The sequence below is a fragment of the Rissa tridactyla genome, chromosome 3 (assembly GCF_028500815.1).
Source record: "Rissa tridactyla isolate bRisTri1 chromosome 3, bRisTri1.patW.cur.20221130, whole genome shotgun sequence".
NCBI lineage: Eukaryota > Metazoa > Chordata > Aves > Charadriiformes > Laridae > Rissa > Rissa tridactyla.
In genome coordinates this window covers 106,688,151-106,713,460 of record NC_071468.1, presented here as the reverse complement: position 1 = coordinate 106,713,460, position 25,310 = coordinate 106,688,151, and the positions used below count along the sequence as shown (strand labels likewise).

Here is a 25,310-nt window from a genome sequence, read left to right as displayed (position 1 = left end):
ACAATGTACATTTTCCAGTGCATTTTCCAGGGCCAAAGAAGACTAAATAAATACCTGACAGTTTCACAAGGTGAAGTGGATCTTAACCCTTTGTTAATAAACACTATTGCTGTATTGTTTCACCCCCTTCATAAAAGAGCACTTAGAGTATCTCACCAACAACAATATGAACAAGAGAAAAAAATAAATAGAGTTGCATCTGGAAGACACCTATCCTGGCCATTGTATTGGTTTCCTTTGCATAAGAAGTTAGTTGCCTTTTTGATCTAGTTACAAAGCGCTCAAGCCTGGGAGTGGTCAGGTCAAACCACGGCTTAAGAACTTCTATTGATGCCTTCTTTCTGCATTGATGCAAGCATGGATTGCAACATGTTCTGCTGCTTAGCTTTTTGTATTTCATATAGAGACACACATTTTCACTGAAAATTTTTGTTGGAAATAATGTGATTGAAAGATTTGGAATAAGCAGTGCAGAGATGGAAACCTCAAGGTTGTGGAGTAGTGTCGGGAAACAGCTAGTCAGTAAATACCCTCTAGATACCTCTAGTTCTTGTGGAAAAGGTTTAGATCTATTTCTTACAGTTGTTACATGTTTGCGGTTGGTTGGTTGGTTGGTTGGTTGGTTGGTGGGTTGATTAAACATGACTGTGGTGTTAGTTTAGTAAAATTTCGCTTGCTGCTGTGTTCCATGCTCAAGGTGTTTACTTTTTGCTGCTCATAGACAGTATAATTTGTTAAGGGCATTGTTTAAACATTATTTTTGAATTCTCTGAAGTGAAATTGGGCCTGATATCGAGTTTGTTTATGTAAGGACAAATCAAGAATAACTTGATTTGCTAACTCTATGTCAGTAGAGTTACATTTACTTGATGTGGCGTTGCACGTGTCATACCTAACTTTTCCTCCCCTTGAGGAACTACTTTAAAAGACTTCCTTCCATGTGAATGTTTAACTCAGAAGCTCAGTAGACCTTCCAGACTGTGTCTAGAAACTTACGTGTAACTTCAATCAGTTATTAGACCTCTTCACCTTAACTTTCATGTTTAAAGTTAGGGTACTTAAGTACCCTTCTGATGCACGGGTTTGCATAGTTAGCTCCTTTCCTACAAATAAAAGGCCTTAAATGTTAATGTGAAATATTTGATCCTTCAAGAGCAAATGATTCAATTACAGCTTTATGCAGTGTAAAGAAATTATTCACCTTTGATGAGACAGATTATAGATCTCTGCCATACACAACTTTTGTTGATATAAGCAGAAATTCTGTAGAGGACATTGGGATGGTTAGGGAGTTCAGGGTCTGAACTAAAGGCCTTAGTAAGAGCATCACAGAAGATGTTCAGCACCACATCTGATTTTAGTGCTGCTTCATTCTGCATCGATTTTACGTGTCATGGGCTTGCTTGCTTGTATTTTTAATTCACTAACTCCTTCCTTCAGTGTTAGCTGTTGGGCCCCTCGTAATGTCAAATTGTTTCAGGGCTTACGTATGACTGAACCTGTCTCTAGACTTGCCAGATAAGTAAGTCTGGAAAGGAACCAAATATCAGCAGTGCTGCTCAGATTCTCACAGATTGAAGTCCTCAAGAAGAAGCTGCATAGAGGTTGTCTTTTCCAATTTCCGTTGCATCCTTCTGTCTGCAGATAAATGCTGAGTGGATCCTTGATTTTGCCTCTCTCATTTTTTGGCTGGCAAGATCATATAGTAAAATTAATTCTTTCTGGAATAAGGTGGATTGGAGAAGAAATTCAGAATGAAAGTGCTGTAGCCTTAAAACTGTATTCCTGTTCTCACTCAGACTCTCTGTAACCAGTTTGTTACCAATGATCTCCTGGATTTGGCACAACTGTGCCAAGAAGCTGGTTGCTTATGTGTTATAGTGCTTTAAAGAAGCAATAGTGGACGCAGTCGTGTAGCAGCTCTTTGCATCCATATTTGCAAACATAATGACCTGATGTTGTTGTAGAAAGTCTCGCATCTAGGATATGGCACTTTTGGAAACATATTCACAGGTTATGCAAAACAGACCTCTTCATGTTCTCTCGTTGCCTTTCATGGTGCTACTTCAAAGATTGCATTGTCCACACTGTACTACAGCTTACACAGACACCCCAGACTCTGTACAAATCCTTCTTGACACTACAGATGTAATGATTCTTAAAAATAAGTTTTGCTTGGTCAGTGTTACAGGTTCCTGTTTTTCCTCTTGTGTTTAGAGGGCAGCTCTAGGATAAATTTTGATCACCCTATTCATTCTTAATTCCCACCAAGCTTACAGTATTTGTCCTAAAAGAGTGGCACAAGTGGCAGCTTTTCACCCTGAAAAGCAGAGACCCTTATTTGGTAGCTGTAGGAGTTAGTTTTCCACTATTGCAGTTCCTCCAGGACATAATAAAATTTAATAAAATTCCGGACTGGATTGATCATTTCTTCTGATACATATCTATTCTCATGAATCAAATTTGCAGTCCTGGAAAATGCCTCAGGTCACAGAAATTTTGTTTAACTGAAATATATAAACAACAACAGCACTAACAAAGTATTCTTTTGAAAGAAAAGCATTGATGTATAATAAACACATGTATGTAATCCTGAATACTTTTTATTATGGAAGCATTCCTCCTCATTTTACAGGTCTCATAACAATTCAGTTTTGTTCTTTTGTCACATGTACCGCACATGACAATCCATTTATACATAAGAGATGCTTTCCCTGTGTGAATTAATGTATTTTACAGATTTTACAGATAGTTTTTGAGAGCAGATTGTAGGAGCTACAATTAGCGAGCTGGACAGCAAGGAAGGCCGAGTCATATAGCAGAAGATAAAGAGGACTAATGCTAGGAAAGAAACCACCTCAAGGAGTTTAATAAAGGATGTTAAGTAGTAATTAAGAAAGGCCACTGATGTGGTTATGGACTCAAACTGGTTTTGGTCACTGTTTCTGAAATTCTGAGAAGTATTTGGCACATAAAGGCTTCATGCAGAAAGTACTGAAAACACTCAGTCACTAACATTAAGTATGTCAAGTATCCATAACACCACAGTTGTTTTTCTAAATGTTTTTTTCCAAGGGATCCATGGCAGATATTATATGCTCTGTGCAGTAAATATTACTATTTTAGCAAAAATTTGCAGTAGCTCTGTAGGAGAAAGTTTTGCCAGTTAACAGGATTGACAGCTCAAGACTTAATGGGGGTTTATTAGGTGAACCCATCAATCTGATAGTTCTGTCATCCCAAAAGCTTAATTTTGCATGTTATACTATTAATAGGATGAGTAATAGTCTTGCTGTGACACTAAAGGAACTCCACAGAAGAGCTGAATTTACAATTACAAAAACAAATAAAGCAAGCAGGCATTTTCTTCCTCGTACCCTGCAGACATGGATTACTGACAGTAACAAGGGAGAGGTCTATGTGGCATGAATACTTCCAGTTACCTAAAAGAGGAATGTTCGCAAAGACACGCCGGCCCACAGTCAGGCTAGGGTTATGTCTTTACATTTTCCAAAGCGTGTGTGGTGAGGTTCTTTACTTATCATGTACACTTTTAAGGCGTGCTACGCAACTGCTTTTCTTCTGGTTTCTATTGTATCAATTCTATTGCTTCACCAGCTGCCTCAACTTACCATAGAAGTTCTATGTAAACAAGATGCATCTACTAAACAGTTTCTTGGACACCCTGTAAAGCACTAGACTGAAGTCTTTGCAAAGTAACCCTTAGCTGTGTTTTTATCATCTGCAATAATTAAATCATCATTCAACTTTAAAGGCTGGCATCCAATGGAAAGTTAAAAATTGTTTCTTCTTCTGTTGCAATATGATGAATAAAACTTTGCCCTCAGATCATTAAGTGGCAAATATATTTTAAAAAGTAGTAGTGGAAATACAGAATGATAGATAATTATTAGCAGACTGTTAGGAGTAGGGCTGGAGTTGGACCTACGAAAAGTATACTAATGTTTATATTGGAGATTGTTTGTTATCTGATGAGAGCATTCTGTGGATATCCTTCTCTCAAAATACACCGAGAAAGGGCAACTTTTAAGTGAATAAAAGCTGGAATCCTTTCTTGGGAGCCAAGGATCCTCCTACATTTGATGGAGCAAGATGAACGTTTCAGAACAGAATTAAATGGAAATTCTGCCCTTATCTGTAACTCAGGTTCCTGAGTTGTGTGAGAGGTGAGGTAGGAGTTCAATGCCACATTTCCTTCTTTCCTAACAGAGGTTAGAGGCTAGACCAGAGACTGCTTTGCATAATCAATGCTCTTATGCATTCTGCTGAAGCTCCATCACACCCTAGAAAGAGAATTCAAGAACTGCAGTAGACCAAAGGGGGTCATTCTTCTGGGAAAGCGGGATGTGCTGGGTTCCTGTCTTTGCTCCAAGGACACTCTAACCATCTTATGAATTGACTGCTTAATATTAGGTTACAAAATCAGTCCTGGGAGCAGGTATATTTTTGCACGACGCAAATAGCATGGAAAAAAAATGTATGGGTCTTACGCTACCCTTGTGTTTTCTGCTTCCTAGTGGAGCTTGTGTCCAGTCTAGCTTTTATTGTGGTGACTAGCAAACTTTTTTGGGAGATGTGGTATTGAATCCACTCAAACTGTGAGAGCTTTTACTCTTCGTCTTCCAATGCTTTAGCAAGTGACCTGCTAAACAATGTATTTTACCTGGGAGATGGGCGGGCAGGGGTGAGCAGGGGAAATGAAGGAGGAAACAGGCAGTTCTTCCTTTGGCTACAAGTTAAAGCAAGGCAGTCAAAGCAACACTTTATGGGAAGCCTTTTTCTTTCAGGTGTCTATTAGAGCATATCTATCGGATTGGGTCTCTCTGGGAACTTAAGTATGAAAACACCCAATGTCTAGAACCCTTCAAAGTTTAAGTGGCAGATAGATGCAGAGCTTCTTAAGGCGGGAGCTGTTTCGGTACACATAGAAGCAGAGCCTTGAACGGTTGATCGTTGTTGGAGTTTAGGTGTCTCCCAGGTTCGAGCCACAAATGAGCATGGGTGTAGTTGTATCACCAAGAGAAATAGAAACATAACTATTCCTTTCTATACAACACGCCACATGAGAAGTCCAATGTGAAAGTGATGCAGAAATTGCTGCTGCTGTTCATAAGGGGTTTTTTTTAGGTGATTCATGTTGAAATGCCCATTAAAGATAAGTATGAGTTTAAGAACAAATTTGATTCAACAGCTGGAGGGTCTTCTGACACAGAAATGGAAAGAATAAGTTCCAAGTGTAAAAGGGAGTACAGGACTTACACAGGAAAAAAAAAGAATGCAGAAAGACACAAAGAAATGATTAGGAGGTCAGCATGGGAGTACTGCTGAGAGCAAGTGAAATACACTGTTAGGATCCTTTCCAAGGCAGCAGGAAATGACAAAGACATGAAAGCTGCAGTCTAGAATCTGCATTATGCAGAATCTTTAAAATAATAATAAAAAGGCTTTAAGAAAGAAGGGTAATTTTATAGTACAGCTGATCAGGATCAGGGCTAGACAAAATACCCACACCCACAGGTGATGTAGCACAGTACGGTTCTTTTCTGTTATATTTTCCACTACCTAATATGTTTTTTCCTACAGTTCATGATGTGTTGTAACTTACTCTGTCTTTATACCATACTGATGGAATTTTATATCATTGCCAGTAGAATCAGAATTAGACATGTGCAGAGCACTTTCAAAAACCCAACCAGTAAGTCTTTACTCTGTGAGACTTTTTATAATATGGAAAACCAGGATTATTAAACTTGACTTGATCTGTGGAGAAGATACAAACAGCAATGAACCAAAATTACTAACTATTTAGAAATGTGTAACTAAAAGTAATAGCAATGTATTCATAAAAGAAAGAATAGCTGTCCTTCGGCAAATAAGTGTTTTGCTTGAAATCCGCAAATTGCACATCACTGAGAAGGCAGGCAGTGTGGAAATAATGCACACAGTTTATCTGAGTTTTAGGAATGGATTCAATGCAGTTCCATTTAATAAATTAATATTTAAGTCGTAAAACATAATACAGCACCAGATACAAAGGGACAGAGGGGAAAAGTTCATGTTGGATAGGTGGATTCCATTGGCTCTTAAGTAGCTCAGATACTTCAGTGTGCAGAAATTTAAGTTAATGAGACTAGAGCCTAAAAATAATCAAACATAGTGCAATCAAAAGTGAATACGTTAGGGTGATTTCAGTATGAATCACCTGCTGAATATTTAAAAAAAAACAAAAATACTTTCAGTCAGAAGTAGAGGTATTGACTTTATCTCATGTACATTACTTTCACCAGTGAACTCCAGCACAAGTTCTGAGCTGAACCATCCTGAGAGCAGACTCAGACTCAGCTTTTAGTGTTGTACAGTGTAAGATTATCTCTGTCTCTATGTGTGTGTGTGTATTTTGGAAAACTGTTGTGGTCATTTGTTTGATTGATCCACTTTGTAGTTTGTTGTTTCTGTGAGGTCATTTGGAGTAAGGGTTTCAGCAGGGATGTCGTGCACTGAGACTGTGCTGCTCTGGTCAATTTAGGCACTGTGAGGCTGTCTACAAAGCCACTGCTGGCAGGTATATCTTTAGTTGGAAACATATAGAAAAGTATGTAAATGTGTAGGTGGTTACATTTGTTCAGCAAAGGTGGGGTTTTTTTATTAGAGGCAAGCTTTCATCATCAGGACAGATATTCTAGTGCAGACCTGAACAGCAGTGGGAAATCCCTCAGAGAAAGGAGGAGGGACAATTTCTAAATGGTGGCACTGTGTGTTCTTTAGGTGGACAGGGAGTTGGAACAACCTCACTGGAAATATCTATGCAGATGCAGTCGTGACAGGGAAAGGTTTTTTACATCTGTTACCATAGCATACATTTCCTGCATTTGACAGGTCTCTAGTACTCTAATCTCCTTCATAGACGTTTCCAATCTCGTAGGCCATCTGTACTCGTAATATAGATGGCAAATAAACAGACGATAATAGAGACTAAGAGTTAGCTAATACAGCTAAGAGCTAACTGCACCGTTGAGTCACTGTTTTCTGTTTCTTGAGGTCCACTGTATACGTGTTCTTGACTGACTGGAGTAGCATCATTAAAAGAACAGGTTCCTATTTACCTTACCCATTCCTTCTACAGTTAACAGTGTTCTCTCCATTGATCCCACCATACAGATTCTCCTGCCTTGTTCTCTGTGTCTTCAATCACAATAATCAAAGGCTACATCTATGTGAGTGAATAAAACAGGCCAAATTCCTGAATTTAATGCGGAATTCAACAGTTGCATGACTTGAGTGCATGAAGCTAAGATTTTATCTTCCAAAATAGGATCACCACATTCAAACTCCTTCTTGGGAATGGTCCCCAACCAACACCTCTGCACTGTGCCTGGACAGTGCTGGAAGGATGCTAAGTCACTCAAATCAAAATCATGCCAGAGTTTCACTAAGAGTTTAGCAGTATGAATAATCACATGCCATTGCTTCATCTGGTGTTCTGTCCCTAATTACTTTATACTAGAATGGCTATAACCAGAGAGGCAAAGCACCCTTTATATTTACCTTCTCATTATTCTATGAAGTATTACTTAGCCTTTCCTGTCACGAAAAGGTGGGGAATAAGGGAAATGTAGATGAAGAAGCTGGATAAGGGGATAGGGAAAAAAGGAACAAACCCCCTAACATTTAAGAGCTTTACATTTCCAATGAAGTAAAGTCTGGCACTCATGCACATAAAAGTCTTTGTCCTTCCAGATCCCTTGGCACTGAACTCATTGAGGGGATAGAAAGAGAAATGGGAAGAAGAAATTTCAATGATATTATATTTAGCAGTTCTCTCATGCTCTAGAACGGTAGTGATGTGTGCCTCTGTCCCCTCTGCCAGTCAGGTCAGATTGTTATCAAAGCACAAACAGGCTTCCTTTGATAATCAAACACAACTAAAAATAAGTAATTAAACTTATAATAGAGACCAAACATATCCAATGAGATATAACCATCTCCGTGTAACTCATGCAATCACAAGCATCTGTCCCATCCAAAGCATCCATACTACCCCATCCACACCAACCTTTCCTTATATAACTTTGTCCACAACCTAAAAATAGCCCCTTTTGGGTAGCTCCTTCATTCCTTCCTCCCTGCAATTCCTACTGTGTCAAATTAAAGACATTGTTGAATTTCAGCAAAGAGAAATGTGAAAGTTTTGAGTAAAAGCAATTGGGATAGGATTCATCCCATTAATTTAATTTATAACCGATCAAGAGAAATAGTCATTTTTACGGAATAATTCATCCAGTCTAATTTAGATACCTAGTTTAGGATTAAATAAATCACATCCCAGGATGCATGTTTTTGTCCATCGCCTGTAAATGCAATGTCTAGATGTCTAGTTCTTACGGAGACCTGTTCAATACGGACATCTGCATTGAGCCCGAGATATGAAATGAAACAAAACCAGTGAAAAGAGATTATGTATCCCTATAGCAACAGTTTCCAACCTGTCTTTCTCAGAGATTTGTATGTGAGAAAGAAAATGTTAGTTTATGAACTGAAAATGTGTTCTTCAGGCTGCATCCTTTGCGAAGCAATGATCGTGGAGAGTGGTATAGGTAGGGGTCACTGTCTCCTAAGCAGCCTTTGGAGTAGCCCCATGAGAAGCTCCATATCAAGAGCTGTCTGCGTGGGTGTTCTCCCATCGGTGCAGCTGGTCCTCTGCTCCCCTGCTGTCTCCCTGCTGTATCTCAGTATCTGGAGAATAACTTTGGCTTCCTCATTGCCCGCTGCCCTGCTGAGCTGTGGAAACCTGAGAGAAAGCAGGAAACTGCCATACTCCAGTGAGTCATTATAAGGCTATGAGACAGAATATCTCCCCTCCCTCATACAGATTTCCTGTGGAGAAAAAGTAGGATTAAATGAATGCCAGTCATCAGCTAAAGCCATCTCATTACCTACCCAGACAGAAGTCAGGTTAAAACAGTTAAGGGCTGCCTGAACCTGATTCTCAAAGAAGCATGGACCAGATGGGGATGACTGGCTAAATTATACCGCCCTTGCAAACCCAGCATATCCACTTCTGATCACAGATATTCTCAGCAAGTTCCTTCTCAAACCTAAACATATGCCTTCATACCAAATATTGCAGATACTGCAAACCAAACAAGCAGGTTTTATACCAACCAGGGACCTCGTCTGCTTAAAGGGATACTTGTAGGTAACCAAAAAGTGTTTTTTCCGGTCTCTGTGGTGGAAAGAAGAAAATCCCCAGCATATTCATTGCCTTTTGACTTTTTGGAAATAGTGTTTGGATGTCAGGATTGAGAGACTCTTATTTTAGTTTGAGCATTGGTTATTAGTTGAATACTATAATTATTGTAGGAGAGTCTAAACAGTAAATCCCAGTATTATGACTATTATAGGTACGTGTAGCAGGCTGAGGGGAAGGAGTGAAAAAGAAATAGAATGGAATAATTAAAGTGCATCAAGTAAGTAAATGAACAGTTATCTTTTTCTTTTGACTTTCATTGGGTGATATAAGGTCCATAAAGGAATCAACTACTGTAAAACAAATTGCTTGGGTCTTTACCTAAAGTGCTTACAGTATAAAAGAACTTCAGGAACTTTTGCAGAGATGAAGAAGGAAATGCACATGGTCAACTTCAGTGTTCACTGTGTCCCCGAAATAGGCATATTCAAAGGCTTGGGCTCTGATCCAAATCCCATGTTGACAGGAATGGTCAGACCTTTAGAGACCTTGCTTAGGCCCTGCGAGAGTTAGATGTGTGCTCTGTTTCTTCAGTGTGGAGTCAAGTAGTTGTTGAGATCTCACTAAGTTTTCCGCCTCTTCAGTTTCCTTATTCATAAGATTTTCCTAGAGGAGACGGCAGTGTACAAACAACCCCCTGCCCCCTACGATGCTGTAACTTTCTAAGATTTGGGATTCATTTGTGCCAACATTGTCTAAATATTTCTCGTAGGCCAGCTATCATAGGCTGTAACGTGGAGATGTATGCACGCACCTCACTTTACAGCTTGGAGGGAGAAAAATGGTGTTGCAGTAGTATCATGTGCTGAGCACTTAGGAACTGACAAGTGGCAGTAGCAAGAGCAGTAAAGTGTTTTAAAACAGGCAATGCTGCCTGGATAATGAAACCATCCATCCGGGCGGGAAGCCTGTATGACCACGTGTAGGTTGAGCTTGTTAGCCATCATGTTTTCCCATGCGTGGGAGAAAGTGAGCAATTTAATACACGAACCACAGATTTGGAAAGTCTTGTTTCTGAAGTCTTTGGCCTTTGGTAGGAATGTAGCTGCTATTACTGAAGTATCATTGCCTCTCTCTGCAGAATCTCTCAAACTAAATGCTGTATATTTTCCTTTTCAAAAAGAAGGTGCTGTTTTGCATGACTCCCTACACTAAAAAACAGAAAGCCATTTCTTCTGCCAAAAAATTGTTTAAATATGGATGTGATAGGAACAAAGGGAGGAAACAATCAAGGACGTAGAGGCTGTAGTCTTTATTCTCCAGTGACTCCTGGTATGACATGGAAAGAGTCACTCAACTTCTCTGTGTCTCAATTTCCCATCTGTAAAATGGGGTTTAAATACCTACCTCACAGGGGTGTTGTGAGGCTTTTTAAAATAATGTTTGTAAAGTGCTTTGAGATCCTTGGATGAAAGGTGCAATAAGAAATGAAATTATTCCCTTTTCTCAGTGCAATACAAGAGTGCATTTCTGTTGAGGTGGCTAAAGGCTTCCAGCTCTTTATAGCTATTCCACATACTCTTCACTATAATTTCGCTCCTGTCATTTGTTATATCTGCTGGGAGTTAAAAAGAACAAATTTTGCAATCAAAAATGCCTATATTGTCATAATATTCTGCGGATGAGGGCTAAAATAATCTGGTATTCTTTTTAAACTGTGTTTCATATTCCTTGTCCATGCGACTCTAAATCTAACAGAAAAAAAAATATATATATATGATAAATTTGTCTGCTCTTCACCTAAACTGGCTAACTTGTTTCTTTTTGAGACAAACTCAGCCTCTTCGCCAAATCAAAAACTTGCAATTTGGGTCAATGGTTAAAAAACTTATGTAAGGGGTAGAGTAGGTGGTTTAGTCCTATATGTTTTCAGTCATTTAGCAAATAGCCATTAAACAGCATAGTGTAAAGGTAGTTACCAAGTTGAAGGTTAGATCTTGGGAAGCATAGAAAGGTGACGTGAAAACAAGATAAGATTTTACAGAGCTGAACCACGAAAAGGAACATAGGTTCACAAAGAGCTGTTAGGCAAGTACACTTTCCAGAAGACCCTTAACTAACACACAAACTAATTCAGTACTCAAAATTTCAGTTTAATAAGCAGGTGACACAGGTGCTTCACTAGAGCACGCTCAGCATCCAACAGACTGTCATTGAGGAGATGACATAGTATACATAAATACCCTTTTCATTAAAATTAACTGCTGCATGAAGATAAGAAACACGAGCAAAATAGTTGCTAAAGAAAGTAGACGCAAGAAAAGGCCAAAGATTAAAAGAGGAGGAATGAAACTTGATTAAAATATTTTGTTTTCCTACCTCTCTCATCCGGCATTCATGCTTTACACTTTCTTCTCCTCCACCACCTTTTTTTCTTCTTCTTTTTAGGATTGAACGGGCAGGAGAACTGAAAAGGATATAACCAAACAAACAGAATAAAAAATATTGTAGTTACAGCTTTCACCCAGCTTCACCTACTCAAAAGGAATTTACATGTCTTCACTCACACAGTACGTGATTCATATTTTGACTTTTCACTGTTGTGGAGGCAAAGTATGACATATTCCTCCCATTGGTGATCATTTACATGACCCTCATTCATGTAAAAACAAACACAAAACCCCTTTTTTAACAAACAGGCCCTGAAACTTTTCACATTTCAAAAGTCGGCCTACAATAGTCACTGCATACCTGAACAGTTCTCTGGATAGCTTGAGAAAATAGTTTTTTTTTCTATTCCTTGTTTCAGTATCCCGTTAGAAGTAGATTTGGACTGATTTCACCAGTGTTTGTACATATCTCATCCTAAACTTGAAGGCACTGGCAATTTTGGAGCTGTAGCTCACTGCTTCTTTAATTACTTTGGTGTTCCTTCTGCTACATCTGACTGCCCATCGGACAAAGTTACAAGAAGCACCCCGTAAAAGCAGCAGTTTCTACTGAATAGTCTTCTTAGCATCAGGTTTTATCCTTAATATTTAAATTATGTGGGAATTTTTTGTACGTTTCACTTTAGAAAATTATTATTAGTGTTTTAAAACATTTTCTTTTCAAATAGCAAAAACTAATTATCCAGTAATCCTTAACTACCTACTGCTATGCAGTCATTCAAGATGGAAATTTTTCTAATAGGTAGCGTAAGTGGCATCCCTTATTTACACTGAAAATATGAATTATGATTATCTTGAGAAAAACAGCAACTAAAGTTAAAGCACCTTTGATGATAAATAGGTAACCCACTATTGATGTGGAATATCTTGTCGTGTAAAACTACCATATTAATTACCTTATTAACTACCTATGATAATAGAGTCTATTACTATCCTATTAATTGTCTTCATGCTGTATTCAAGTAGATAATATATAATATTTTACCATTAAAGCATTTTTTTCCATAGACATAGCCTAGTCATCTACCAGTTCTGCTGCTTAACTACAGCCTACTATCATCCCAGGATCCCTAACCACTGTGTAGAAGGAATACTATCTTGTGGCTGAAGTATTAATTATTGTGCTGTTGAGCTTTGTGTTTAAAACTCTGATTTATTATCTTGTCCACTGACATAAAAATATTTTAGTCAAAAATTATTTCCTATCATCAAAATGTTAGCGTACAAGCCACCTACTACCTGGAATTTCCCACTTTGGTTTGTTTAACCAAAAACATAAAAGTCACGCTTCAGAAAATCCTACATATTTAGGTGTATCAGTGTTGAAAATACATCTGAGCTGAAAAGATGCTATCAGAAGTTGATGGACTAGCTCTTGAGCAGGTGTTAATTGTCCTAGCTCTACTGCTTTCTTTCAATTTGCACCAGCTGAAAAACTGGCCTAGCATGTCAATGTAATGACAGATTTAGGAACTTTCTTTCCCAGTTGTGATGCAAAACATTTAAATATTGCTTGAGTGGTCAATTATCAAAATATAATTTATGAGACGTTAATTAGTAAGTTATAATGAATGTGTATCTGTTTTAAGAATGGGTCTAAGAATGACATAACTTCAGAGTGAACATGAGATATCAGGAAAATGCTCTCTGGTTGATATTCATCTGACCGATTATGGATATCTTTAAGGTAGGCATCTATTCCGAGCGCCTTGTTGTCAATGAAGAGAAATAGGCACTTCTAGTAGTTATTAATTTTATTCTCAAGAAGATATCTTAACCAGATCAGGTGGACTGTATCCTTAATGTCTGCTTCTCTTACTGACTAAGGATGAGAACATCGAATAGCGTACTTGGGTGTAGATGCCTGCCTTGCTCATGTCTAAAGTTAGGTGAGATGAATCTCACCCTCAGGGCCTCACATTGGCTCCATCTTATTGAGGTGTCCCTCTATTATTCAACAGTTGCTAAAACAAAGCTAAGTAAAACGTGGTAACACTGCACCATTATGTTACAATACATAGGACAGTAGATAACAGTCCTGTCATACATGTGTGACCATATTATTTGGGCTAGCATATTTACTTAAAATTATATTGCGCATATAATTGCTTCTGTCTTCCTTTCATGTAACAACTCCTTAAAAATTCTTACTTCTCCACAGTTTGCAAAGTTAAACTGAGAGATTTTGATTTCTACTGGTGGATCCACTAAGTAAAATGCCATTTTGATCTTTGCATTATTGATTATCTGGTGTTAATGGTGTGTGGTGTTAAAAAAAGTGTCAATTTCCTGCTCGGTGTATATTCTTTCTCTTTTGGTGAATGGTGTTCATCAGTAAGAGAATATATCCAGTAATACTCACTCCTTTGCCATCTACCATGTTCACAGGAACTAGAGGAGTGGGATAAGTTGGAAACCTAGGCAATTATGTCATATTAGTAATATGATTGTAATAACCCCCATAAAACTGCAAATATAGAAGTGAAAAGAGAAACATAAGTATTTATGCCATAATATTTAGTAGTAGTAGTAATTAGCATTTTGATTGCCTTTTTCTTATCAGTTCTGTGAAAGAAATTCATGTGAATAACAAATAAACAAAAATAGCCTTATGGACTATGGAGAAATTCACTTCACATGGGCCTTAGTGTTATAGAATTGCTGTGTGATTAACGATATTTGACATGCAGTTTGTTTTCTGTCCGTGCGATTGCAACAACAGTTCCAATTGTAGCCACTTTTTTCTTTTCTTTTCCTTTTTCTTTCTTTCTTTGTTTCTTTCTTTGTTTCTGTTTTTTATGCAGAAGACCATCAAATGAATTGTCACAATACTCGAATAATGCAAGACACAGAAAAAGACGATAACAATAATGATGAGTATGATAATTACGATGAACTGGTGGCCAAGTCATTGTTAAATCTTGGCAAAATTGCAGAGGATGCAGCATACAGAGCCAGGACAGAATCAGAAATGAACAGCAATACATCTAATAGTCTGGAAGATGATAGTGACAAAAATGAAAATATTGGTCGGAAAAGTGAGCTGAGTTTAGATTTAGACAGTGATGTTGTTAGGGAAACAGTGGACTCCCTTAAATTATTAGCACAAGGACATGGTGTAGTGCTTTCAGAAAACATTAATGACAGAAATTATGCAGACAATACTTCACAGCAAGATAATAGGAACATGAACTTTGTAATGCTAGGGAAGCCTGTGAACAATGGACTTACGGAAAAAATGGTGGAGGAGAGTGATGAAGAGGTGTGTCTCAGCAGTTTGGAGTGCTTAAGGAACCAGTGTTTTGATCTGGCTAGGAAACTCAGTGAGACAAACCCACAGGAAAGAAATCAACAGCAAAACATGAACACTCGTCAGCATGTCAGGCAAGAAGATGACTTCCAAGGAAGAACACCAGACCGGAATTACTCTGATATGATGAACCTAATGAGGCTTGAAGAACAGTTGAGCCCCAGATCTAGGACTTTTTCTAGCTGTGCAAAGGAGGATGGTTGTCATGAAAGAGACGATGATACCACCTCTATTACTTCAGATAGGTCTGAAGAAGTGTTTGATATGACAAAAGGTAACTTAACCCTGCTTGAGAAAGCAATTGCTTTGGAAACTGAGAGAGCAAAAGCCATGAGAGAAAAAATGGCAGTGGAAGCTGGAAGGAGGGATAATATGAGATCATTTGAGGAACAGTCTCCAAGACACCTTTCTGGAGATGACAGGAAGCCTAAACCCAGTGACGGCCATGTCAAAAAGCCATATTATGGTAAAGGTAATATTTCTATATACCGTATGTTATGTCATGAGAAAGTGTGAGCTAACGTGTTGAGTTTTGCACAGATTTCTGAAATGAAGTTATTAATTCCACAAAATGGGAACTTTATTTAAATTGTAGTAGTACGGCATGATTGTAAAATGACATCATGCTGCGATTATAAAATAAATGTATTCATTCTGCAGTGTTAGAAATATGTACAGTATTTTAGTGAATATCGTTTGGCTAAATTAAGAAAATAACTTTTCAGGGAAACAAAACAAATAAGAGATCATGTTGAAAGAGGCAAAGATTTTTCTCAAGTTTTTAATATATTTCATAGTAATAATTAAAAAACAATGAAGAGAATTACATTGCAAACTATGTTGGAGAGTGGCGTTTTATGTAGCAGGTAGTCAATCAGCTATGAAGTGCATATTTTACAGATTGGATTGGGTAGGTGGCATCGTGATTTATAAAATTATCATCAAATGACAGTTATTGATGAAGCCTCTCCCATCTAAAATGTAGAATTGCCTGATAGAAATTGAACAGTATCAGAATGACCGATAACCTAAGATAGGGGCAGTGACTGCACATTAATTATCTTAAGATAGTAAGGTAATGGAAACCATTTGCTATGCAAGGCATGGTGTGGCCTGGGCTGAGATCAATAGCAATTTCTTTCTTATGTGCATTCCACTTCACTGGTTTCATTCCATTGTGGAAACAGTTAAGGTGCTGCCTTGACCATAATTCAATACAAAAGAAAAAAAAAAAAAAAGAACAAAAAAAGAACAGACTAAAGGTTACCTTTAGAATGCCTTTTAATTTACAGGATTATCATGGTGATGGTGTGTTTATATTACCACACCCCTCTTCAACGTGTCTACATCTGTACATGTAGGGCTGTGTTATATAGAGTGTTCAATACCTCCTGAGACTCATTGAACACCCCTGATTCCCATTGACTTTAGTGGAAGTTGAGGATGTGGCATTTCTTGGGAGATGCTAAACAGGGACTGGGTTCATCTTATATTTGTTGTAAAAATATTTGGTTTCCTTTCTACAACTGAGATGGTGGGCATTTTTCTCCTTTTTGTAAATCCCTGTTTTGAAAGATCTGCCTGTGACAGTCAGGTAGGCAGACAACGTCTTGGTCCCAGCAACGTTTTGATCTTTTTTTGCAAGCCTGAAAGAAAAGTAATGACGAGTCTTTTAGAAAAACATGGAAATTACTGATATCGAACCCTCTTCAGCAATGTATTTTAGTGCAGTTTTGTTTGTTTTAAACACAAATATATGGTCCAGTGAGTGCTGTAGTGACTTCGGGTATTTGGGGAAGACAACGTTATTTAGTTAGTGTATTACTGCATAGCCATGTGGATGTTGTTCTAAATGTTGTTCACATATGACCTATTTTAGGTACATTTCCTTTTGAATATATGTCTCTAATAAAACCACAGAAAACATGGCAAACCAATATTAATTTTTCAAGAGCTTTTTAGCTCTGGTATTGTCCATCCCTTCCCGTCTATGTATGCCTGGGAAAGCACTTATGCATATCGATCTGCTGTATCTAAAAAGACTACATAATTTCTGACAGTAATAAAAGTATGGACTTCCTATTTCAGTAAATTCTAGAGCTTCTTTGAACCATTCTATCTTTTGGGAGCTGCAGGCTGAATAGATAATAGGTCTAAACCGCAGCCAGGGCCTAAATGTTGTGGTAGTGTGGACCAAAAAACTTTGTGGAGTGGATCGTTCTATGCTTTTTTAATAAAGGAAGAAAGAAAAAATTGTTCCTTCCTTACTTTAAAAAACATAGGAAACATTCTGGTTGTTGAGAGAGGACACTTTAAGTAAGACAATTGCTTATGGCATTTGTTGTCAACGCACACATTATCTTCCAAATACTCCTGGAAAAAATACCCACAGAGATGTATGATACGGTTGAGTGGAACCTTTTTCGGTACACAAGTTTGCAGTGAGAACTACCTCCTGGCTTCAGGAGTTCTGCTTTCAGAGATCTCTGAAACAACTGTTAAGGGACCACTATACCATTTTTTTTCCTGCCATTTAAAGCCTTCTCAACAGTCTCCTGAAATTTATGAATTTTAAAACCTTTTGAGTCCTTTGACAACATTCACTCAGGCAATACTCCCATTGTGGCAAGGAGTGAGGAAAGGTTACAGAATTAAATGAAACTATGCAATATTTCTCCCAGTTAGCAGAAGAAAAATTACAAAAGAGTATCCAGTGTTTTGTATAAAGTTGTGGAAAGTTTAGTCAAATGTCTTCCATTAAAAGCAATGGGAAATTGTGCAAGTACAATTTTATACAAGTTTTTAAATCATTAAGAATAGTATACAGCATCTTTTCTGACTCATTAGACCATAAAGGCTCTTAAGGTTCTGATACATGCTATAACTTTGAAGCACAGACTTGAATACAGAGGAGGATTTGCTTGACACTGTAGGATGTATGTGTCTGGATCCTCAGCTGCTCTAAATTAATATACCTTCGTTGACTTCGATGGAGTTCTGACAATGTGGAGTAGCTAAAGTTCCTCTAGTTTAAAGTCTCAAAAAAGCCATTATGGTCTATTAATCATCTACATTTTTTGCAGTCCTTGAATATTGTTATATTTACATTATTTATATTTCATTTACATTCCTTATTCACTTACCTAATAGTTTTACACATCCCAACGTACTTGACATAAAGAGTTGCTTAGAGTTGTGTATGTATGTAGCTGTGGGCTTGCTGTTCTAGTGGTCTCAGCACAGGCCTATCTGGCAGGAATTCAGATCCCTCCTCTGACATTTGCTCCTTCTGTGGCCTTGGGTTTAACTTCTTGATCTCTTTGTTTCAATTTCCTGACATATAAGATTGTGGTATTTCCAGGAGTGTTGTGATAACTGTATAGCACTTTGGAGATAGATTTGTATGTGCATTTATTGTTAAAGAGCATGAAACAAAGAACTGTGTTCTACAGTCAGCATGCAGGTTAAGTAAAATAAAACTTTCATAATTCAGGATTCCGTTTGCAAAAGACGAGATTTAAACATCACATTAAAATTTAAGAATGGATTTAAGACCTGGAGAGTTATTACAATGAGCTAAAGAATTTCTCTAAAATGAAGGTGTTTTGGAAGAACTTTGAATGTAAAAGTATATATACTTTTATATATATAGATACAGATGTAAAGCTACCAAAGAGAAATCAAGGAAAAATAAGTCCACAACTGAATGTGAACTCTGGATTGTATTGATTCATGCTGAAAAAATGGATTGTATGTGAAGTTCTGCAAGTACTGAAATTTCCACTGGTTGTACCAAGGGTTGCATTTGTTGAAGCTGGGATGGAATTTAACGTAAGAAAGACCTAATGGAAAATAAGTAGCAAAATCTTATTTTCCAGAAATTAAAGCATAAATATTGAAGCAGAGTAATGACAAGAGCAGCATAAAATACTTAAACAAGGATAACTCAGATTGGATATTGAAAGGAGGATGGACTGAAAAAATAGAAGGGGGAATGTTGGTTGATCTTCAGCCAAAATGGTAGAGTATCCTGAACTGAATTCCTTTAATACTAAAGGAATGATGAAAATCAGCAATAGTCTCCAAAATCTGGCAAATGTGGTCAAGGTGATAAGGTGTAGTTTGTATCATGTACTGGGCTGGAACGGTAGGGATGTTATTTTACAGGTGTTCTGTATAAAGGAAACAAGCTGATGAAGTATGTGAGAAAGTTCTAGTTCAGGATTAATCTCATCAGCAGTTCCCCTACATTATTGGCAGAAAACCTTATTTTGATGAAAAAATGTCTATTTAGACTTTTCATTGATTTGTAGACAGAAGATCCAACAACATTCTAAAAGATCGTTAGCCTTTTAAGCATATGGATATTCAAGCATTATATATGCATGTTTACACAGTAAGTGATACTTCTGGTAATTTTGATTACAATGTTTGCCCCACCATAATTTATTGAAAAGAAAGGACTATTTACGTAATTTCTACCACTTCATAAGGAATTTAAAGAAAACAAGAGTTGTCTCCTCAGTGAGCCTTGGCGAAGGGATTTATTTGTGCTGAATCGTTGAATCATTATGCTAAAGAGCTGGGTTTGCTACTCTTGGGACATTGAACTTCTATGACAGTACGTTTATGGACCTTAATACGTCAGGCAAATAAGAATGTAAAGAAGGGAAACTCCAACTGAACAGTTTCCAAATGACCTTACACACTTGAGTTGATGCTTGCCAGCAGAACGTTGATTGACAGTGGTATGGCTTTGCTATAAAAAGGTCACTTTCCAATCACTGTGAATGGATATTGCTGTGATCATAGGAGCCTGCAGTCTGAAAAGAAGATAACGGGATAAAAGTGACAGAACTGTGTTAAGAAATAGAAGGAGGTGTTTTTTTTTTCTTCTAGTTTTCGTAAGAACATTTACCAAAGAGTAAATGACATGATTAAATGAACCTTCTTATAGAAATATGAAAGCATCATTCACTTGACACATTTGTTGTAAATTATAGATCCCTCAAGAACAGAAAAGAAAGAAAGCAAATGTCCTACCCCTGGGTGTGATGGAACTGGCCATGTAACGGGGCTTTACCCCCATCACCGCAGTTTGTCAGGATGCCCACACAAAGATAGGGTCCCTCCAGAAAGTAAGTTCACATTGTTTCATGGAAAGCGGGGATAAAACTACAAAGATTTTTCTAGCATGCTTTTTAAACCTTTTATTTAAAAAAATTAATTTCATTTTTCAGTATGGTTTGTCTCAACTTAGTCAACTGTTCTGTGTTATTCTTTTTCTTTTATTCCATCATTTCCATTCTCTACTAACTTTTACACTAAAAGAACAACTTTTAAAGCTGTATTCTTTGATTTTTAGAATGCTAGGTTATTTTTAAATAGAAGTGTTCAATCAACAGAGAAAAAGGTTTCCAGAAGATGTGCACTGCTTTTACTTCTGCTTGCTGATGTCACATCAACTGTCCCTGTTTTCTTGTACAGGAATAATTGTACTTGAAAAACTTGCAACCCTTTTCCTTTGTTGTTGTTGTGTCTTAAACATAGTTTATATTTAACTTATATTATTAGAAGTAACAATTTGGCTATTTACTTAGTTACACAACTCAGGATTTTGAGCAAACATCCCCTGTCAGTCACATGGGTGGAATTTCCCACCATTTCAGCGGATTCTCCGGGTAGGAGGTTCACCCATATGAGCTCACGGACGTTCACCTGAAGGCAGAGGGCTCCATTTCTGGAAGTCACCTCCTTGGCTGATAGAATTGGCATAGTTCTGGTGAAGCTAATTGCTCTATGCTGATTTACACCAGGCAAGCGTCTAGCTAAGATCGGGTTCTCTTTCACACCAATTTTAAAATGGAGTTACTCCATTGAAGCCTACAGGCCTAAAACCCCCACTGGCCATCAGCACTTATAGACCTAACCTCAGTGGATGTACAACAGCCAAAAGTTAAAGACAGTCAGGGCTAAAATGGTCCCCAGTTTCCAAAGGGAAAGTAGATTCTGAAGGATAGGAAAGCAGAAGGAGATTAGCACACCCAAGAGTGGCAGACATAAAACGTCTCCTCTTTCACGGTAGAGTGGCTTCTTCCAGAAGTAAAGTCATGAATAAGTGCTTTAGGAAACTTTCCTGAAGTTTGGTTGAGCTCTGAATACAGTAGAACAAATAGAGTAATTTCTCTGCTTTGCAAGACCCTGTAATTTTCTGAAACACAAATACTTATTCAGTTGAACAAAGTTCTCTCATTTTTACAAATGGTAAACAAAAAGCTCTTTAGAAGACTTTGTAAATCAAAGAAGAATATAGCTTTAAACTGTTTGCATGCTCTTGTACCTACTAAAATGAAAAAGGTGAGCTCATCTTTTTATTTTTTTCCTGTGATGTTGGCCTTGTGAAGCATGTTTCAAGAACAGCTTTGAATAGTAGGAATTTCAGAGTTAAGCTTTTGCATCTATTCACATTTTCGCACACTGATGATGGGGTGATGATGATGGTTATCTTTTAATCAGCATATGTGGTTAAATTCTCAAGTGTCTGAGCAGCTTTTATTCAGCTCTTAACTCAGTCAAGGAATTCACTGATTTTATTAGATCTTTTTTTGAGTGAGAACTAAATACAGGCTTCCAGAATAGTTCTTGTGTGAGCAAACCAGAACTTTGCAAGGGCTGGATGGCCTTTTTCTGTAGAGTGATGTGCTGCCATCCAGCTCCAAGACATGGATTCAGATCTGTCTTACATCATAGAAAACTCTTAGTGTTACCAAAAAGTTCTTGATAATTTGGCACTTCGTAGCATGAGCTTTATGATTTAGAGGAGTACTGCTCTGAGCAGCCTTGGGAGTAAGTTTTCCATCCAGCTTGCAATGGATGCGGATGTAAATCAATCAGTTTACTTGCTTAAGCTTATACCACTTATTTCTTTTTTACACGCTTTTCTTTTTTTTTTTTCCCGCCATCTCTCAATTTTTTAAGTGCTTATTTTTAGTTTTTAGTCTTATGAAAAAAAAAAATATCCATTGCAATTTTCACATCTGTAGAGAATACGAGTAAAAATTAAAGGACCAATTCTGCTTGTCATATAGATATGAATGACATATCTATGTGGAAGTGGGCAGAACTGGCCCCTAGCTCAATTGGGCTGTCTTATAGTTAGGGTGAAATTCTGTTCAGGGTTGTACTAAGGTGTGTTTCAAATAATTCAGTGTCCTACCAGTATAACTTGAGAGCAGATTTTCAGCTGTCGAGTTTGATACTGTGTGTATAAAGCTATGCATTATGAATGCATACATTTCCTGAAAGAATTTTTCTAGTCCGTAATTTTGTATTGGACCGTTGCTAGCTCACACTTTACTGTTGAGCTGATCTTTGCTTGGTGCTTTTGTATGAAGAAGATGTTGGAAATCTTCTACTTCACTGTTGCACCAGAGATGCATTTGTTTATAGGTTCTGTAACCTTCATAACTTTCACTGTTGCCCTGTGTTAATGAGCATAGGGTCACAATAGTTATTTCCCTCATCAGGCTTTATTGGCTATGTGTGTCACGTGTATTTTTGAGGAATGCTGGTTGTTAATGAATCCTGCTTTGTTTTAAAATGGTTTCATATATACTGGGATTTGATTTTTTTTTTCTTGTTTTCATACTCTGCTGTTTTCTCTTACTCTCCTTGTCAAGTTCTTGCCATGCATGAAAATGTTCTTAAGTGTCCTACACCAGGCTGCACAGGCCGGGGCCACGTAAATAGCAACAGGAATTCCCACCGAAGGTAAGGATGCCGTCGCTGGACGCCAGTCTAGAGGGAACGGTGCCTCCGAACTGCAGCCCTTCTAGCAGTCCATTGGCGGGGGGGTGTGAGTGTGTGTGTGTCGCTGTTTTGTTCTTAAGATTGACAGATGGTGCTTTGTGTGCTTTATCCATTTTAAAGAGTAACATTTATTCGTGTATTTTCTGAGGAGGACGAGTGTGCGTTTGCTTCAGTACGGATGGGTTGATCCACAGAAGATATTTTAAGCATCCTTTAGCTTTTTGGGTGGATTTTTTTTTTCTTTTTGTTTTGATATTAAACTGAAGGGCAGTGGTATGAAACGAATGGTATGACTCCTCACGGGTATGTCGCAGGGAGAAGGAAGAGTCTACCAACATCAGCAGGACTAGGGCAGAGCTCTCGTTCTCACACTTCACGCTCTTCAGGGATTATTTTATAGTGCATGACAAAATCCACCCTACTCCTAAAAATGATTTCTTTAATACATGAGAAATGGCATTTTAAGTACACAGACATTCTAAGAGGTAGCTTTCTTACTGACCACAGTCTCAACCCCAAGGTCCTTATGCAGCTAAAACTGAATGAGAATTTTGCCAGTTTAAGAAACATTCTGAAAATGTCTCATTAAATTTAAAAATGAGAAGCCAGAAATTTTAGCTGTAAATGTTCTAGCCAAACAAAAGATGATCAAGAGAAAAAGCAACTTTTCTATAGTTTCCTAAGATTAGTAATAGATTCTTATAGAAGGGATGACATTGCTGATTAAATTCTGTCAAATAACAAAATTATCAACATGTTACTGTACTTTTGAGTACATGTTATAATTTTCCCACAGAACAACAAGATCTTGCTTATTTCTTTACAATTTTAAAAAAATCCAGGAAATGTGCGTAAGAGGATAAAAGGAACTATGCAAGGTTCCTATTACCGAATTCATTTTTTACGGTTAATTGTAGCATGAAGGCTTAGGGGACTACGCAGATAGTGGATGTTCAGTCTTATCGAGCTCTGGGTTACTAGAGCTCCTCGTATTAACTGCATGTCTCCCAGAAGACTCTTGTGGGTACCACCCCATCTGCAATAAGCTCTGGTACCCCTTTCTTCTCTACAGCGACGCTGCCAGTAGATGCAGCAAAAACCTCTGAGAAGGCTTTGTGGGAATTACTGCTGCTTGAAGCAGCATTCACTTCTGGTTGAATATCTGCTAGAATATTTGAGGTGTCTGAAGAAGAGCATGTCAGCGGAGCGCAGCTGCCCTCTGGCACGACTCCAAAACCGCACAGAGCCCCCTCTCCCCTCTGCAGAAGTAGGGCAGCAAGGGAGGGCTGGGGGGAGCAGTCTGCAGTCTGTGCTCGCCTCTTTCTGCAGCTTTTGGGGCATTTTGCTCTGCTTCACTTTTTTTTTTACTCTTTTTTTTTCCCCCCCTTATTTCCTGTAGGGAAGGGAACATCTGGGAATGCACTGATTTGCCTTTCATTTTAATTTCTTTTCTTGTGGAGAACACAGAGAGCTGCGGTCACATAAGCACGCAATAGACTATGACAGGGAAAGGACCCCCTCCATTGTCAGGTCACAGGTTTTTACAGCTTCACTAAGAGCACCATCTGCTGGCACCAATATATTTATTTTTCCCTGTTGTAAATCTTTTCCAGAAGAATCAGGCTTTTTATTGTCACTTCAATAATAGTTCGGCCTTTGCAAATTTAATTGAATTTCAATTCAAGTGCAGAAGTTCTTTTCATGTTACATCATCTACTGTTAGAAGACACACTTTAGTGGCTGAAATTCATGACCAAACACTAAGTATAACGTAGCTGAGATGTAGACTTCGAGACCCAAGGCCAAATTTTGCACTCATTTATATGCCTTGCAAAAAGATTGGAGTTAATGGAACTGAATGAGGTGTGAAGCAGTGCAAGATTTGGCCTATATTGTGGTGTCATTTAATCATCTTCAGGAGCCATTTCATTGGCAACGTTTGTAGATGCATAAAGGTCACAAGTCTGCTAGCAGAGCTGCACAGTAGATTCCAGTTTATATTCTCCTCTCCTACTGGTACGTTCACTGGCTGACATCCATGAATAATCTACCCACATACAGTCAGAGAAGAGCAGGTGTAAGATCTACCATGCAACTTTGAAAGCAGAAGAAAGGAAGTCTAGCCTATCCTAGAGAAACTACATATGACCAAAAAGCTTTTGGAAACTCTTTTCCTTCAGATTCTTCCTGATGCTGGCTAAGGAGGAGAAGGAGTAATTGGATCAGTGCTATAATGTGAAACTACGCAGGACAAGACAATTAAATTTCCTTTCTGTAATTGCAGCCTCTCTGGATGTCCTATTGCTGCAGCAGAGAAACTGGCTAAAGCTCAAGAGAAGCATCAGAACTGTGATGTGTCAAAATCAAACCAGGCATCAGATCGGGTTTTAAGGTATTAGAAATCACTATAATACTTATTATTATGCAGAATTCATCACACATTCACCTAATCTGAGAATTTATATTTATATACGTTGTATATACATATATATCTCCTTTAAAGAAGAGTTAGAATTAGGGCTTCTGGATCCAA

General features: G+C 37.9%; 1 protein-coding gene across 4 annotated transcripts in view; it reads left to right on the top strand.

Annotated features, from left to right (window-relative positions):
* Positions 1–25,310, top strand: part of MYT1L (myelin transcription factor 1 like) — a 130,722-nt gene that overhangs the window by 30,618 nt on the left and 74,794 nt on the right. For 3 of the 4 annotated variants that reach the window (XM_054195272.1, XM_054195271.1, XM_054195270.1), the window contains exons 5-8: positions 14,463–15,434; positions 19,972–20,106; positions 22,648–22,738; positions 25,062–25,169. In XM_054195272.1, the coding sequence (XP_054051247.1) occupies positions 14,463–15,434; positions 19,972–20,106; positions 22,648–22,738; positions 25,062–25,169 (1,306 nt within the window). Of the gene's footprint in view, positions 1–14,462; positions 15,441–19,971; positions 20,107–22,647; positions 22,739–25,061; positions 25,170–25,310 lie in introns of all 4 variants that reach the window. The other variant, XM_054195269.1, reaches the window with a different exon arrangement.